Source organism: Leucoraja erinacea, chromosome 17 (assembly GCF_028641065.1).
Source record: "Leucoraja erinacea ecotype New England chromosome 17, Leri_hhj_1, whole genome shotgun sequence".
Classification (NCBI taxonomy): Eukaryota; Metazoa; Chordata; class Chondrichthyes; order Rajiformes; family Rajidae; genus Leucoraja; species Leucoraja erinaceus.
In genome coordinates this window covers 26236993-26252248 of record NC_073393.1, presented here as the reverse complement: position 1 = coordinate 26252248, position 15256 = coordinate 26236993, and the positions used below count along the sequence as shown (strand labels likewise).

General features: G+C 41.5%; 2 protein-coding genes across 2 annotated transcripts in view; one reads left to right on the top strand and one right to left on the bottom strand.

Annotated features, from left to right (window-relative positions):
• The window catches only part of wwox (WW domain containing oxidoreductase), a 977325-nt gene extending 964635 nt beyond the window's left edge, over positions 1 to 12690 (top strand). Inside the window, exon 9 of the mRNA XM_055648843.1 lies at positions 12323 to 12690. Within this exon, the coding sequence (XP_055504818.1) occupies positions 12323 to 12511 (189 nt within the window). The 3' untranslated portion in view covers positions 12512 to 12690. The remainder of the gene's footprint in view (positions 1 to 12322) is intronic.
• The window catches only part of LOC129705330 (transcription factor Maf-like), a 354539-nt gene continuing 351968 nt past the window's right edge, over positions 12686 to 15256 (bottom strand). Inside the window, exon 3 of the mRNA XM_055648851.1 lies at positions 12686 to 14827. Within this exon, the coding sequence (XP_055504826.1) occupies positions 14797 to 14827 (31 nt within the window). The 3' untranslated portion in view covers positions 12686 to 14796. The remainder of the gene's footprint in view (positions 14828 to 15256) is intronic.

Sequence of the window (15256 nt, the reverse complement as noted above, 5' to 3'; positions counted from 1 at the left end):
TTGCAGTAGTGCAGAAACAAGGAACTGCAGATGCTGGTTATTACACAAAAGGACACAAAGTGCTGGAGTAACTCAGCAGGTCAGGCTGTATCTTTGCAGAACATGTATAGGTGACGTTTGAAGTCTGAAGAAGTATCTTGACCTATCCATATTCTCCAGAGATATTGCCTGACCTGCTGAGTTACTCTGGCATGTTGTGTCTTCTTTTGTCAACCAACATCTGCAGTTTCTTGTGTCTCTAGTGCAAGGAAAGTACTACCTAACACTTCTGTTTAATTACATTACACTATTGTTCAGGATGGTAGTGCGATGGGGGGGATAAAGAAAAGCGGTGCAAAATCTATTAAGAAGCAACAAAAATGAGCATTTTAAGTAGAAATGGATATCTGACTAAAAGGTGCGGCAGTAAGCTGAAGTAATTAACTCTGTTCTGTCTGATAAAGCAGGCAAAGCCCCTTTAATTAAAGACTGCAGTAATTTTGCAAAAGCGTACGAAGGAGACTGGGTCTAATTAGTCACCCACTCAGCTATCACTCTCAGTTTTGGCACAGTTGAGCAAAAGGGTTTGAGGAATTTATAAAAGCAGAGAAAACCATAGGTCACCATTGGATTTCATAAGAAATATTAGGTTATTAATTCTGTGTAAGATAATGGGAATCAATAGAGACCATTTCTCTTTATGAAATATAACCTTCCACTGACCCAAGCGTGTCAATGCGAGTCCCCTTATTATTTTAGTGCTCCATGTAGATAGAATTTATACAAAGGAATCAAGAAATAAAAATGTGATGACCTCAGATTAAAAAATTGTATCCTTAAAGGAGTAATGAAGCTTAGGTAAAATATCCCAGAGCACATTGATAACCTCCTGTGGTAGCTGAACCCGGTTTAAACTAGTTAGTGTTGTGTTGCCTATACCTGCCAACCCACAGTACTGCTCAGATCTCAAAATTAAAATCCATCCTTATCCAACATGACCCAACCCAAAAGCATTTGCAGCCGATCACACACATACACCAATACTGAGTGAGACTCGGGGTCCATGCATAAGAAGGGCGCTCTGAGTCTGGGTGAAGTCTTTTGTCCACCGACCATGAGGACATGGGCCAGCTGACTGAGACACCCATGCAAACTAGAAGCCAACGTCAGTGTGAAGAAGGATCCCGACCCAAAACGTCACCTATCCATGTTTTCCAGAGATGCTGATTTACTCCAACATTTTGTGTCCTCTTTTGGAAGCCTACACTTGGAAACATGTACCCGATCCCGAGCTGCATTGAGAATAACAACTGATACTTGAAAATAGCCCAGCGATCCTGGGTCAAGTCTCTGCTCTACTTCCGAGCAGATCCACCCGTCAAAGCCACCACCCGCTGGCATGAATCAAAATGATGTGGATAAAGTAACAAGGTGAGTTGGTACGGAACAGCTTAACCTTGACTGAACCTGAGTGTTTTGGCACAACATGATCTAACCAGCTCCAACTTCACCTGTCAAGTGCTGTCAGACTGCCAAGCTCTAACGTAAACCCTTACTCACCATACCTGAAGGTGACATACAACTGACTGACACCACTCGAGGACAACTTCCTTAAGTTCTCAGCTGTTCACACGAGGAGCTTTCACTGAAAGGCATTTGGTCTCGCCATTGTTTGAAATATCTAGCTGTCTCTGGTGTGCCTCATTTTTGGCTATCTTCATACACTTGATATAAACACTGTTAAAAATCAAACTCACCACTTCACTTGCGATTTTCAAGAAGATAAAAAGATACTGGAACTAAATAGCTGGCAAGAGCCAAGCTGCAAAATGCAGTGTGCTTGGCAAGATCGCAATGAATCTTTCAGTACTGCATTCCCAGGAGATTACATCTCTGCAGAGATATGGACCATTAGAGTGTGTTTTGTAAATGTATCCATTTTTGACAATTGCTATGAATACAGTTGCCACAATAATAGTTCCTTTCCCTGCCTTCCTTCTCCTATTGCGGCATAGTGAAAACGGAACCAATGGTACTTTTCAGAGGGGAATTGGATATATACTTGGATAGAGGAAAGGGCAGAGTAGTGAGACTGAATGGATGTTTTTCAAAGTTTGCTACAGGTGGGATGGGCTAAGTGACCTCCTTGTGTGGTGCACAGGTTTTTGAAGAGGTGCCAATTTGCTTGCTTGGCTGGAACGGGCACCGCTCATAAGAACTAGTGTGTGGACTGGACTTTAAACATTGCACCAAAACATTGCGCCTCATGTATGCAGGATCAGTGGACGATTTCTGTACACTTGCTAATCGGGGATGTGCTTGGGTATGGTAATACTCCACTGTAATGTATGTTAGAAATTTATTTCACTGTGCGCTTGCACTTCACACATGTGACAATAAATGCATTGAATAAAAGCACCGTTGAACTTGCTCCCGATCTCACCCGAGGTACAGGTATCTATGCTCTTGGCGAATTGTTGGATATTGAACTGAAGCGACAGGCAATTCTGCCACTCCCAATTTAGGAGGACACAAGGCTAATTCCAGTATCTTTTTGCCACTTGCCTGAAACCAGACAACTCAGAACAAACTATCAATTACAGCCTGCCTACTTTGTACAACTCAGCTAATCATTACATAACATTCGTAACAGTTGTTTAAAGGGACATTCTCATCTAATACATGGTGTCCACGTGTAAAGACCTTGCTTTTACATAAGTCCTTAAACACAGAAACGATAGGAGCGGAAATGACTAATTTCACGCACACAACCCGCGATCGCATGGTGGTGCAGCGGTAGAGTTGCTGCCTTACAGCACCAGAGACCCGAGTTCAATCCTGACCATTGGTGTTGTCTGTACAGAGTTTATACGTTCTCCCTGTGATCGTGTGGTTTTCCCCGGGTGCTCCGGTTTCCTCCCACACTCCAAAGACGTACAGGTTTGTAGGTTAATTAACTTTGGTAAAGATTGTAAATTGTCCCAGGACAAGGGGTCACAGCTTAAGGATAAGGGGGAAATCCTTTAAAACCGAGATGAGGAGAACTTTTTTCACACAGAGAGTGGTGAATCTCTGGAACTCTCTGCCACAGAGGGTAGTTGAGGCCAGTTCATTGGCTATATTTAAGAGGGAGTTAGATGTGGCCCTTGTGGCCAAGGGGATCAGAGGGTATGGAGAAAAGGCAGGTACGGGATACTGAGTTGGATGATCAGCCATGATCATATTAAATGGCGGTGCAGGCTCGAAGGGCCGAATGGCCTACTCCTGCACCTAATTTCTATGTTTCTATGTTTCTATGTCCCCAGTGTGTAGAATAGTGCTAGTGTACGGGAACTGCTGGTCAGCATGGTCTTGGTGGGCCGAAGGGCCTGTTTCCGCATTGTAGCTCAAAACTAAACTTAACACAGGAGCAATGGGGGCAAATAAGAATCGGAAATGAGAATGACCAATTTCACACACATAACCCCAGTGGAAATTTAACTCAATTATTTTGGGAGAAAAGGTTATTTTCTAATTGTTTGAGGAAATCAATCAGATGCAATGATGACAGCGTCCCTTAAACAAGAAAAAAAGAGACACACGGTTGCTTGGTTGATGCGGACCAGTCAAAGGAAATACCGATTCATAATGCCTTCAAATGATAATTAACACATTCTAAGTCTTTGAATATTTGTTAATGATGTATAAAATGGCTCACAGCCGATAATGGGAATATGATTATAAATGTAATTTTGCCCCACCTCCTCGTTACGCCATCTGCTAATTATTTTCCCAGCACGAGCAATGTTGATAAAGTCATGCTATGTTGTGTGTTTTCTGGCTTGCAAGCTGTAAAATAGTGATGGAAAACAGCCTGACTTGATCATCTTGCTAAACTAGTTTCCACACTTGCACTGCAGATGGTATTCTAGATATGGCAGTTATACTTGTAATAGCTTGGAAGTTGGAAAAAAATGTCACAGGAGAGTTTTAGCATTCTTTCCTGATTTGTAATTTATGAGGCAAGTTTTAAAGGTGCAGTCTTCTTTAATTTTGCACTTAATACTTTACCTGTGTTATCTATCACTTTACCTGCCTGCTTTTCAAAGGAGCGATCACTGTCCATCAGAGGGTTTTGAGAAACGTTTTAACACAACTAGAGAAAGGATGACCTATCAATGTTGCCTTTATCTTGTTCCAAAGTGTAGTAATTCCAATTTTTTAAGCAAGATCACTGCTGCAATATGGGAAATTGCTACACTTTTCCAAAAAAAAAGAAATGTATTCATGATAATCTGGATAATCTGTTTCCAGTGATGTTGAGTGAGGTATAATTATTGGCCAGAACCTTGTTCTTTAAAATAGTGTTGTGGTATCTTTCAGTGGCGCAGCGATAGAGTTGCTGCCTTACAGCGCCATAGACTCAGATTTGATCCTGACTACGGATGCTGTCTGTATGGAGTTTGTACGTTCTCCCTGTAATCACGTGGGTTTTCTCTGGGTGCTCTGGTTTCCTCCCCGTATGTAGGATATTGCTAGTGTACGGGGTGATCGCTGGTCGGCACGGCCTTGGTGGGCCGAAAAGCCTGATTCCAAGTCTTATCTCTAGAGACTAAAGTCAAAAGTTTTATATCTTTTTTACATCTCATCTGGTTTTTGGTGTTTCCAACATAGCTGCAGTCCCCAAATGTAAGCCTTTGAAATTTCAGAAGTTCATGTTGAAGGCCTTAGTGTGGGATTTGAAATCTGCACCTCTGAAACAAAGCTACTGCTGACCTTTGAGGCTAATGTATAATGTGCTTTATGTATATTTGTTGAGTTGATTATTAAATGAAAACAAGAAATCAATAAATTGATGCATTTCATGCACTTGCACTCTAATCTGCCGATGGTAAGATTCTGATCCTGGCCTTTAGGAATCGGGTACATCCAGTCCCAGCCTAACTGGAGCAGGGAGGAGAACGCATGACCCGCATTTCTGGTCTGATGAAAATCATCTATGAACATTAGAGTAGGTTGTGATGTCTCGCACCTTGGTCAACAATCATTATAAAACAATGTATTCGTGAGGTGATGTTCCCCCATCCTCAAAGCTGTTCCAAGGTCTGGAATAAGTTGGGGAGAAAAGAATGCTAAATGAACCTAATGGCAGAATCTTTCCTGTTTATCACATTGCTTCTTTCCAAGAGCCAGAATATAGGCTGGGTAAGATCAAGCATTGGGGAAAGGGTGAAATAAACATAAAAAACAGCAGATTAAATCCATGAATGTTCTACCCCCATGGCTCTTGGCTGTAACCAGAGTCTGACAAATGACTTGTGAAAGAGAGTGATGAACCCACATTGTGCAGACACTCTTTAGTTAATCCAAAACCAGATTTCGAGGTAATTTCACACACACTAAAAAGATTGATGGTGTGGCCTGCCGTGACAGCTTGCAAATGTTTGGGAGGATTGAAAATGGCATCACGACTTGATTAAGGATGGTGCAGGGCTTCAAAGAAGTTTCTTCATTCAGTATATCTATCATTTTAATTTGCAAACTGCCTTTACAACAACTTACAGATGTTTGACCCCTGACAGAGCAGTTGCTGCTGCAGTCAAATGGGAATCACTGTGGGGAAAACAAGCTTGTGATTCTTGCCACATAATATTTTGAAATACAGTCAAGATAAACGTGTACCTGCTCCCAAGCATATTTCTCCTTCAAGTGTACAGTTCCAGTGTACGGTTAACTCCCAGTCCCATTTATTGAGACGTATAATGTGTGCAAAGCTGGTGCACATATAACATTTCCTCACAAATTAATTCACGTCTGTCACAGATCCAGGTGCATTTTTATGCCATCTGCCATCGTCTTTCAGGAACTTTTTTTTTTTGAAAAGCAAAAAAAGGTTTTTCAAAATGTAACCAGCTGTAACAAGACAAATGTTCCTTTCCAAGCTGTGACTTTTCAGTTGAAAACATTTCTTTGTAATGCAGAACTGGAGTGCGAGTGTTCTAATTAAATACAGATATTATGATTATTGAGAGTCAATTCTTTAGCAACACTACTCCGCTGTATCAAGTCCGCTATGAAACCATCATAAATGTACACCATGGATTCAAACCAGGGTGGAAATGTGTCTGGATTTCAGATCCAGTTATGATTGAAGTATGGTCACATGTCGGACACCCAACATTCCTCCTGGTAGATAAGAGTCATAGAGAGAGTTATTGAGATATGCAGTGTGGACACAAGCCCTTCAGTCCAACTTGCCTACACTGACCAACATGTCCCTTCTACACTAGTCCCACCTGCCTGGGTTTGGCCCATATCCCTCCAAACCCATCCTATCCATGTATCTGTCTAAATTTCTTTGGAAGATGCAAGGCAGGAAGCATCACAAAATGCATCAGTTATCAAGTCTTGTTTGGTATATTTTACCTCTTAAATCGTATTATTTTCATTTCAACATACATCATTTAAAAATTAACACCGGCTGCACTTCCTGTATCTCAGAGTGAACTATCTATATAGTGAATCATAGGTGCCATGCTGAAGATAGAATATGGCAATATGGATGTACCTTACATTCAATTGAGCTCCCTTTTCTTGAACTGCAGCCACTAATGTTATGATGAAAATGTGGCAATTGATTTTTGCAGGGCAAAATCCCGCTAATGAGAGCGTGATGCAGCCACATAATCTGTTTCTTTCATTTTAATTGAAGAATAAACATTAGCTGGAACATCGGAAATAACTCCCTTTTTTAAAGAGTACAAGAAGATTTCTTTTCAGTGAGTGCAGAAGGGAGTTCAGTTAAAGCCAAAGTATGGGCGCCTCCAACAAGATAACATCCCCACTCCACTGCATTGAATAAAAAGTCTATTTCTATATGCGCTTGAATCCTCAACCTTCAGACTTGCAGGAGGGAAGGCAATCAGCTAGGCCAAAATGTACACCTTACCAGGCTGACAACAGCACAACTGGGTTGGAGGGAACTGCGGATGCTGGTTTACATCAGACAGACACAACATGCTGGAGTAACTCAGCGGGTCAGGCTGCATCTCTAGAGAAAAGGAATAGGTGATATTTTGGGGTCTCAACCCTAAACGTCACCTATTCCTTTCCTTCAGAGATGCTGTCTGGCCCGCTGAGTTACTCCAGCATGTTGTGTCTATTAATGGTGTTCAACTATCAGGCTAAAGATACCTTACAATCATAAACTTCGCGTTCTAAGAAATAGTTACTTCACTGCCAGGGCTTCTGAGTTTTAAAATGGAACACTGCACAGTGACATCATTATATCATTCACAGCGTAAGCCAGTTTTATTTTTGTTAATCGTTTCTGTTCGCACATAAGTCAAATAGTAATACAGTGCTCCTGCATTTGGATTTCCTCTTCCTCTCTGTAGCAGATTTAACACCTCAAACAGCAGTTGCACAAAATTCCACTGGAGCTAACATCACCCCATCCAGCTTGGTCATTTAAAACTCGTGAACCAGGGTGGTTAGGGTCTGGAAGGGATTTGCACCTGTGATTGGCATTACAGATAACTCTAAAATCTACCTTCTTCAAAGTACACATACACGCAAACACATACACAAAAACCCAAGCTCTCCAGAAAGAAATATCTCAATAAAGAGCAGGAATCTTGTTTCAATTTTTTTGCCCTCCCAAAGTTGTTTAGTCATTAAATATTTTTTTTTAAGCACACACACGTACACACACACACACACACACACACACACACACACACACACACACACACACACACACACACACACACACACACACACGCACACACACACACACACACACACACACACACACACACACACACACACACACACTCAAGCACACATGCACGCACACATACGCATAAATCTTAGTTCTCCAGAAGGAAATACGCCCGCACTTTAACAAAGAGTGGGAACTTAGTTTGAATTATTTGCCCTCCCAATCACATTTTGCAATACCATTTTTAAAAAAAGAATTTGGGGTTTTAGTTGAAATGAAATGCCCCCCTCATGCTTGTGAACAAATCTATTCTTCCTTTTGTATGTCTTACATTAGGTTTACATGGGCAGTGGGCAGGTGCTATAGACCTGCACGGGAAGGTAGACGCTCCCGCCCCCACGAGTCTCGGGCAGATGGGGCTCGACAGCCTGGGAAGGCAGTCCATCTAGGAGAGGGAAACTCTGATTTAAAACTTCCACTGCCTTGTGGCCATATCCAGTCATGGAAAAGGCTCCTGGAGTAAACCTCAAGAAAATCCGGAGTCGGAGCCCCTAAGGCAGTTTGTCATTGTCTACAACCTCGTTCTGGCAGCTCCTGCGATGGCGCTGGTGCCAAACTGTAACGGCCCTGCTGTTCCTTTGGATCGATCAGCGACATTGAGAGGGGGGACGTGCTGCATGGGCAACAGCCAGCCCTATATATGACATCGCCCAGGCTTGCATCCGACCAGGATGCATCACCCATGGTCAGTCATGACCGAGGGGGACCTACTACATGAGGCCACATATCTGTTGCATTGGGAATGGATGGATGGAAGTAATGTTTCAACAAGACAGAACCTTTTTCTTTAGGCAATCATAACCTTTTTCCAGAGTGGAAATGTCAAAGACTGGAGGGCATAGATTTAATTTGAGAGGAACAAAGTCTAAAGGAGACATGTGGGGCAAGTTTGTATTACACAGAGGATGGTGGGTGCATGCAAAATGCTGCCAGGGGTGAAGAAGGAGGCAGATATAGTGGTGTTTAAGAGGCTTTTAGACAGGCACATGGATATGCTGGGAATGGAAGGACATGGATTATGTGCAGTCAGATAAGATTAATTTATCGACATTCTGTTCAGCACAGACATTGTGGGCTGAAGAGCCTGTTCCTGTGCTGTACTATTCTATGTTCCATAAGATCCTACACCCATCCCATCCCAACTTAACGGACCACCCGATCTTTGATTTTGCCTGTTTTTGCTTCGAGGCAGTTAATTTGGAAGATAGGAATAAAATTCCTACTTCTCCGGTTCCCATAGGCTGTCAGGGATGGACAATAAATGCTGGTCTTGCCAACAATACCCACATAACATAAATAAATAAATCAATAAATAGAAACAAATGTTACTGTTTTGCTCTAACAGTATTCAACATTCATAAGGGATCAAGTGGGTTTTTTGTTTTCCAGTTCTTTACATACCAGCTTGCTCCATTGGGCAGATTCTCAGTTGGAGCGGCTGCTTTGCTGATCAATCGATCAGGAAACATTGGAGTTTTTGAAAGAAAGTAATAAAGCTAAACTTGTGTAATTTCTTACCTGAACTTCTTACCTGAAGTTTACTAGGACATATTGTACCCTGGCCATTCTCCCTTCTCCCTTCTCCCATCACGCAAGAGGAACAGAAGTGTGACAACGCACACTTGCATTGCATTGCAAATGCATTGGAGACCCTCAGACTATCTTTAATCTGACTTTACTGGACTATCTTGCACAAAATTCCCTTCATCATGTATCTGTACACTGCGGATGGCTCAAGTGTAATCATGTATTGCCTTTCCCCTGACAGGTTAGCACGCAACAAAAGCTTTTCACTGTACCTCGGTACACGTGGCAATAAACTAAACTAAACTAAACCACTGAGACAAGGAAAAGTAGTAACAGAACCTTGAAGGGGAAAGGAACAAGTTTACCGATGATCAAAATTCCTGATGACATTTCATTATCTACATTTATATACATAACATGGTCATCAAAAGAAAGAAACACTTATGGGGGACACCCCATGGACACAGCTGTCAACACTGTAAATTCTCTGCCAAAGACATTCTTCCTCACTTGGGTGTGCTAATCGTCCAGTAATGTAGTGCACATGCTTTGTAATTTCCTTGTGCAATTCAACTCTACTCAATGTTATGGAAGGGAATTTCAAATGCCGAGTTCAATGGTCATGTGTGTTCATTCAATGTTTAGTGCAACTGACTGAGAATAAATTTCTAACCCACTCTGATTAAATGCTTGGGATCATACAAAAATAATTTCTCTAGAATCCACTATCTAAGGTTAACATAGATTCTAGTCAATATGTCTACATTCCAATCCACTCCTTGTGTGAATTTCCCTGTCACACAATGAATCCAGTGAACGGTTCTGTATCCCCACACCTCTCCCAGTGGGAACATGCATTATAAATATCACACGGCTAAATCTACTTGCGGGACTGAGCCACAGGATGCCGCTAATTGACTTGAACAACAGGTAAAGATTGTCACAAGGGGACCCAATTGATTTTGCAACTCTGCTTGGGATTTTATCCCAATACTTGGAGTCGTAAAGGCTCATAATCACTTGGTGATATGATTGCTTTTAAAAATGAATCATTCTTTATTTACCCTCATATTGGCTTTTGAGACTATGGTGTATCATACAGCACCTCTCAATAGCTTATATGCTCTGACAATATCTGGCGCACTACACAAGTTATGCCTTTTCAAATATAGATCATACTTTGCCTTTAAACTTTGCACGTCAATCACATTGGAAGTCACACAGGTAAAATATTCCACCTTCCAAACTCGGAGGAAGTATGAGGAGACACTGTGATGCCATGAATAATAATAATGCCTCTTTTTAGCAGCCATCTCTTTGCTGCTTTCAGATGTTGTAATCAAAATGTTGTTTTAAACCATAGCCTTCTTCGGTTTACATATCTAATAAGATATTTTAGGAATTCATAAGGCTCATCTCTACTGAAGCTCTTTGTAAATTTCCACCATCAGCTAAGTAAATGCCAGGGGTAAATATTTTGTTTGGATGCTGGCTATTAAATGGTGGCCTGGGGTTGGTTATAGAGCAACATTGCATGGGGAGGATAATGGACAATAATGGAATCAGCTTGGAATTCCCTCTATTAAGTTAAATTAATGCAAAATTGGGCAGGCTTCATTACAACTGCACAATCGCCTTGGTATAATACTTGCTTAGCTCCTGACCAGACAGTGTTTTATGTCCAGGGGTTAAAAGAGAAAATCTCCCACCATCTCCTGGGACGGCACAGTGGTAGAGCTGCGCCTGACAGCACCAGAGACCCGGTTCGATCTTGATCTCGGGTACTGTTTGCACGTTCTCCAAGTGATGGTGTGAGTTTTCTCCGAGTTGCCTCCCACATTCCAGAGGCGTGCGGGTTGGTAGGTTAATTGTTCTCTGTCAATTGTCCTTGGTGTGTGGTTCTAGAACTAGAAAAGAGTAATCGTTGGTCGGCATGGACTTGGTGGGCCGAAGGGCTTGTTTCCATGCTATATCTCTGAACTCTAAACTACACTTAAGCCATGATTTGACTTCTGACGTCTCTTTGTCCAACAGCTGGTCTGAGTTTAAACTAAGCCATTGAATGTATAACCTTCTTTAAAGATAGTGAAGAAAGTAATTTCATTGCAGAATCCGTAAAGCTGCAAACTATCCTTTTTATGCAAAAATTGTACCTGTGGTGAAACAGAGACAATTGACTTAGCTCAACTGCATTGCCATTCATTTGAGGGGAAAAAGCACAAACAGTATCAGTTATATCTCTTTCTGCAGACCAATCATTGCACTAAAGCCTGTCAAGAGGTAAATAACCCAATGATTTCTATATGGGGTGAAGAGTAGAAGAGCTCAGGTTAAGCCCAGGAACCCATGAGGTGTATAATTGCTAAGATAATGTTCGATGACTGAAGGGTTTGACCTACCTGGATAGAATTAATGTGGAGAGGATGTTTCCACTAGTGGAAGAGATACTAGGGCCAGAGACCATAGTCTCACAATGAAAGGACATACCTTTAGAATGAAGATGAGGAGCGGTTTCATTAGTCAGAGGGTGGTGAATCTGTGGAATTCATTGCCACAAACTGCTGTGGAGGCCAAGTCAATGGATATTTTTAAGGCGGGGATTGGCAGAATCTTGACTAATAAGGGTGTCAGGGGTTATGGGGTGAAGGCAAGAGAATGGGGTAGAGAGGGAAAGATAGATCAGCCGTTATTGAATGGCTGAGTAGACTTGATGGGCCGAATGGCCTTATTCTGCTCCTTGAACTTATTATGAACTTATGAACTTTGTGGATGGTAACTTTGGCAAGAATCATTGATCAACTTGTACACAATTAAATCAGCTTGATGCAAGGGGAATGGATAGATTTGGCACATGCACTACACTTGTGCTTACTGAGAGCGTTCTCGCTGAGTATTTTATTATTGGCAAGGTTTTTTAAATTGAGCACCAAAGGTACGGAGCCGTATTATGTTGTGGGGGATGAAACGAGTATTTTTACTATTCAATGTGTTTAAACTTTGATTATCAGTAGTAGGCAATCGATATTTATCTTTTATTTTCATGTTCTTTTCCAGCAACAGGGAGCAGCCACCAGCATTTACTGTGCTGTCGCCCCAGAGCTGGAGGGGCTGGGAGGGATGTACTTCAATAACTGTTGTCGGTGCCTGCCGTCACAGTCAGCCCAGGACGAAGCATTGGCATCCGCCTTGTGGGAGCTGAGTGAGAGCGTGATACGTGAGCGTATTGAGAGCCATTCTGGCTAACATCCAACCCTACATCCGAAGATGAGAGACCCACGAACACAGCAACAGGAAAATGTCACTCTCCCTCCCTCTCCCCCTATCTCCCTCTCTCTCCCTCTCTCTCTCTCTCCCCTTCCCTGGTTCCTTGCCTGCAATTATAAACTTGCAAGATTGATTGCACCACTAATAAAATTTAACCCTTTGAAGAACTACATCTGTGCTCTGTTGATGTATTGATCAGATTTTGCTAACTCAGAAGACATTTTGTGATTAGAACAGCCTGCTACAGAGCCTCATTACCGATGATTGTTACTAATGAATAATTATTTCTAATATTTAGCACAGTAATAGAAACTAATTTAATTTATGTACATTATGTATGTGAAAGCTGTTACTGGTCACTCCTCAAAAGGTTGATGATCATCAAGGAGGCTCTCCCTGAATCCTGGTCTATTGAGGTCATGTTGCATGTAGTTTTTAGTTCCCTATTGAACAAGACTATTTAGTTGTCTTATTAAATTTTACCCCTTTATTGCTCCACATTGTTGCATTTTCCAGCCCACTACATTTGGTGGGATCAGCCGAGATATGCTATTGAAGGTTGAATAACCACCCAGTCTATTGTGGTTCGGCTGGAGATTCAGTAACAAGGGGTTGGATCAGATTTAACTGATTTTGTTTTCCCTCTCTAAGTTACCCCTTCCTGTGCACAAGTTGTAACAGCCCAACATCACTGTACAAAGTGCTTAAAATGATGGTCAACACTAAGACCTGAAAAAAGAAAAGAAACAACTCCTTGTGTAGTATTCATGGGTGGGATTTAAGTAATGGAACAAGATCCAGATAATGGAGCTGCAAACCTCTCTACTTAATGCTGTTTCAAGCAACAACCAAACAGCCTTATCTATAAAAGGATTCAACCACTCATTGAATCTACGATTGTAGGGGCCTTAGTTATGGAACTTCAAGTGCAGGGACTTCCAAAGGGTGATAAGAGCAAAATACTGCAGATGCTGGGATTCCGAAATTAAAAAAACAGAAGATGCAGGAGATACTTAGCAAGTCAAGCAGCATCTATGCAGAGAGAAAGAGAGAGCTCGAAACAAGACTTGGCATTTCAGGTCAATTGCATAGTGTCAAAATGAACACAAGATAACAGTTGTGATGAAAGACTTGAAATGTTATGTCTGTTTCTACCTCCACAATGTTACCTGACCTGTAAGTATTTCCAACATTTCCTATTCTCCATTACAGATAATAGCTAAATGCACTCAATTGATTGCAATTGGCATTTGCTATTGTTTGTTTAAGTAAGATTAGTGGACGAGATTCTGTCTCGTTGATGCCAAAATGTGACCTTGGACAGTCAAAGGAAAAGGGATGTATTTTAAAATGTGCTGTTGGATTTCAATGTGCCAGTTCAGTCTTTTTCTAGAGAGAACTCCAAAACCCAGAACAAATACTGGCATGCTAAATTCCACAACAAACCCTTACTGGGGCGAGATATTCGTTACATTTTCTTTTGTTGTGATTGAAATATAATGTTTGAACCAAAAATCAACACAATTTATTTTAAAAAATCCTGCAGTCATCTCTGTATTGACGTGCTACTAATGCAGAGTCCGGTGGGTTGGACCAGCTCTTGTTTACCTTAACCTATTTGGAATCCAATAGACTAATAGAGTGGCCTCAGAGTCTCCCTTTGTGACTACCCGTAATCTAACGTCAATCACAATTACTGTGAGAATCGGAAGCACTGTTGAAATATATGAATATATCAAAGAAGCCTAAGTATATACACAAAGTGTCATCAGCGACTGTGGGTCTGAGATCAAGAAGGGTCAGTAACTCTCTCAGCTTGGTCTTCATTCACAGATTAAGACTGCTTCGCCGATGCACACACAGTTTTTTTTTTAAGGTTCTTTTTCTTTGCTCAGTTTTTCTTAATAAGTAATGCCAGCATCTTGTCAGTTGTGTGCGTGGTGTGTTTTGTTAAATACTGTCACTGTTTTTTAATCAAACATCATGCGTGTGTGTGTTACATGTGTAAATGTTGTGTGTGTGTGTGTGCGTGTGTGAATGTGTGTACGTGTGTGCATGTGAAAGAGAGAGAGACCTGAATGAATAGTCATCTTCATTTGTTCTTTGCTATCCTCTCTTTAAAAAAAATTGAACGAGGAAAAAACTAAACTAGCCAAAGTAGTCTTGAGAACGCTGCTGTGGTGGTTGTCTTTCTCTTTGCTGATTCTTTCTGTCAGAGGTTTTGTGCTTTATGGCGATCCCTGGGCTGCAGGGAAAGTTCCGATCTAAGCAATCAGCATTCCAGCATCATGTTTTCTGCAGAGAAAGAAAAATGGGAAAATCAAAGCACTGAACAAGGGCCTGTGAAAAGATCCTGCCCTTAAAATGTAACACAATACCACAGCAGGAGTAATATAGAATTAACATTAACCATTCGATAGCAAGCTTACAACTTCCTGTGCAAGAAGGAACTGCAGATGCTGGTTTAAACCGAAGATGGACACAAAAACTGGAGTAACTCAGCAGGACAGGCAGCATCTCTGGAGAGAAGGAATGGGTGACGTTTCGGAAGAAGGGTCTCGACCCGAAACGTCACCCATTCCATTCCTAACTGACCAGAGAGGTCAGAAATAGAAGTTGGCTGTAATGTTGGTTAGTTTCACAATTCCTAATTGGCCCACTGAAAATCATTGACGTTCTTATTTAAGGAGAGTATATACTTGCAAAGGGGGGCAGTTCAGAATA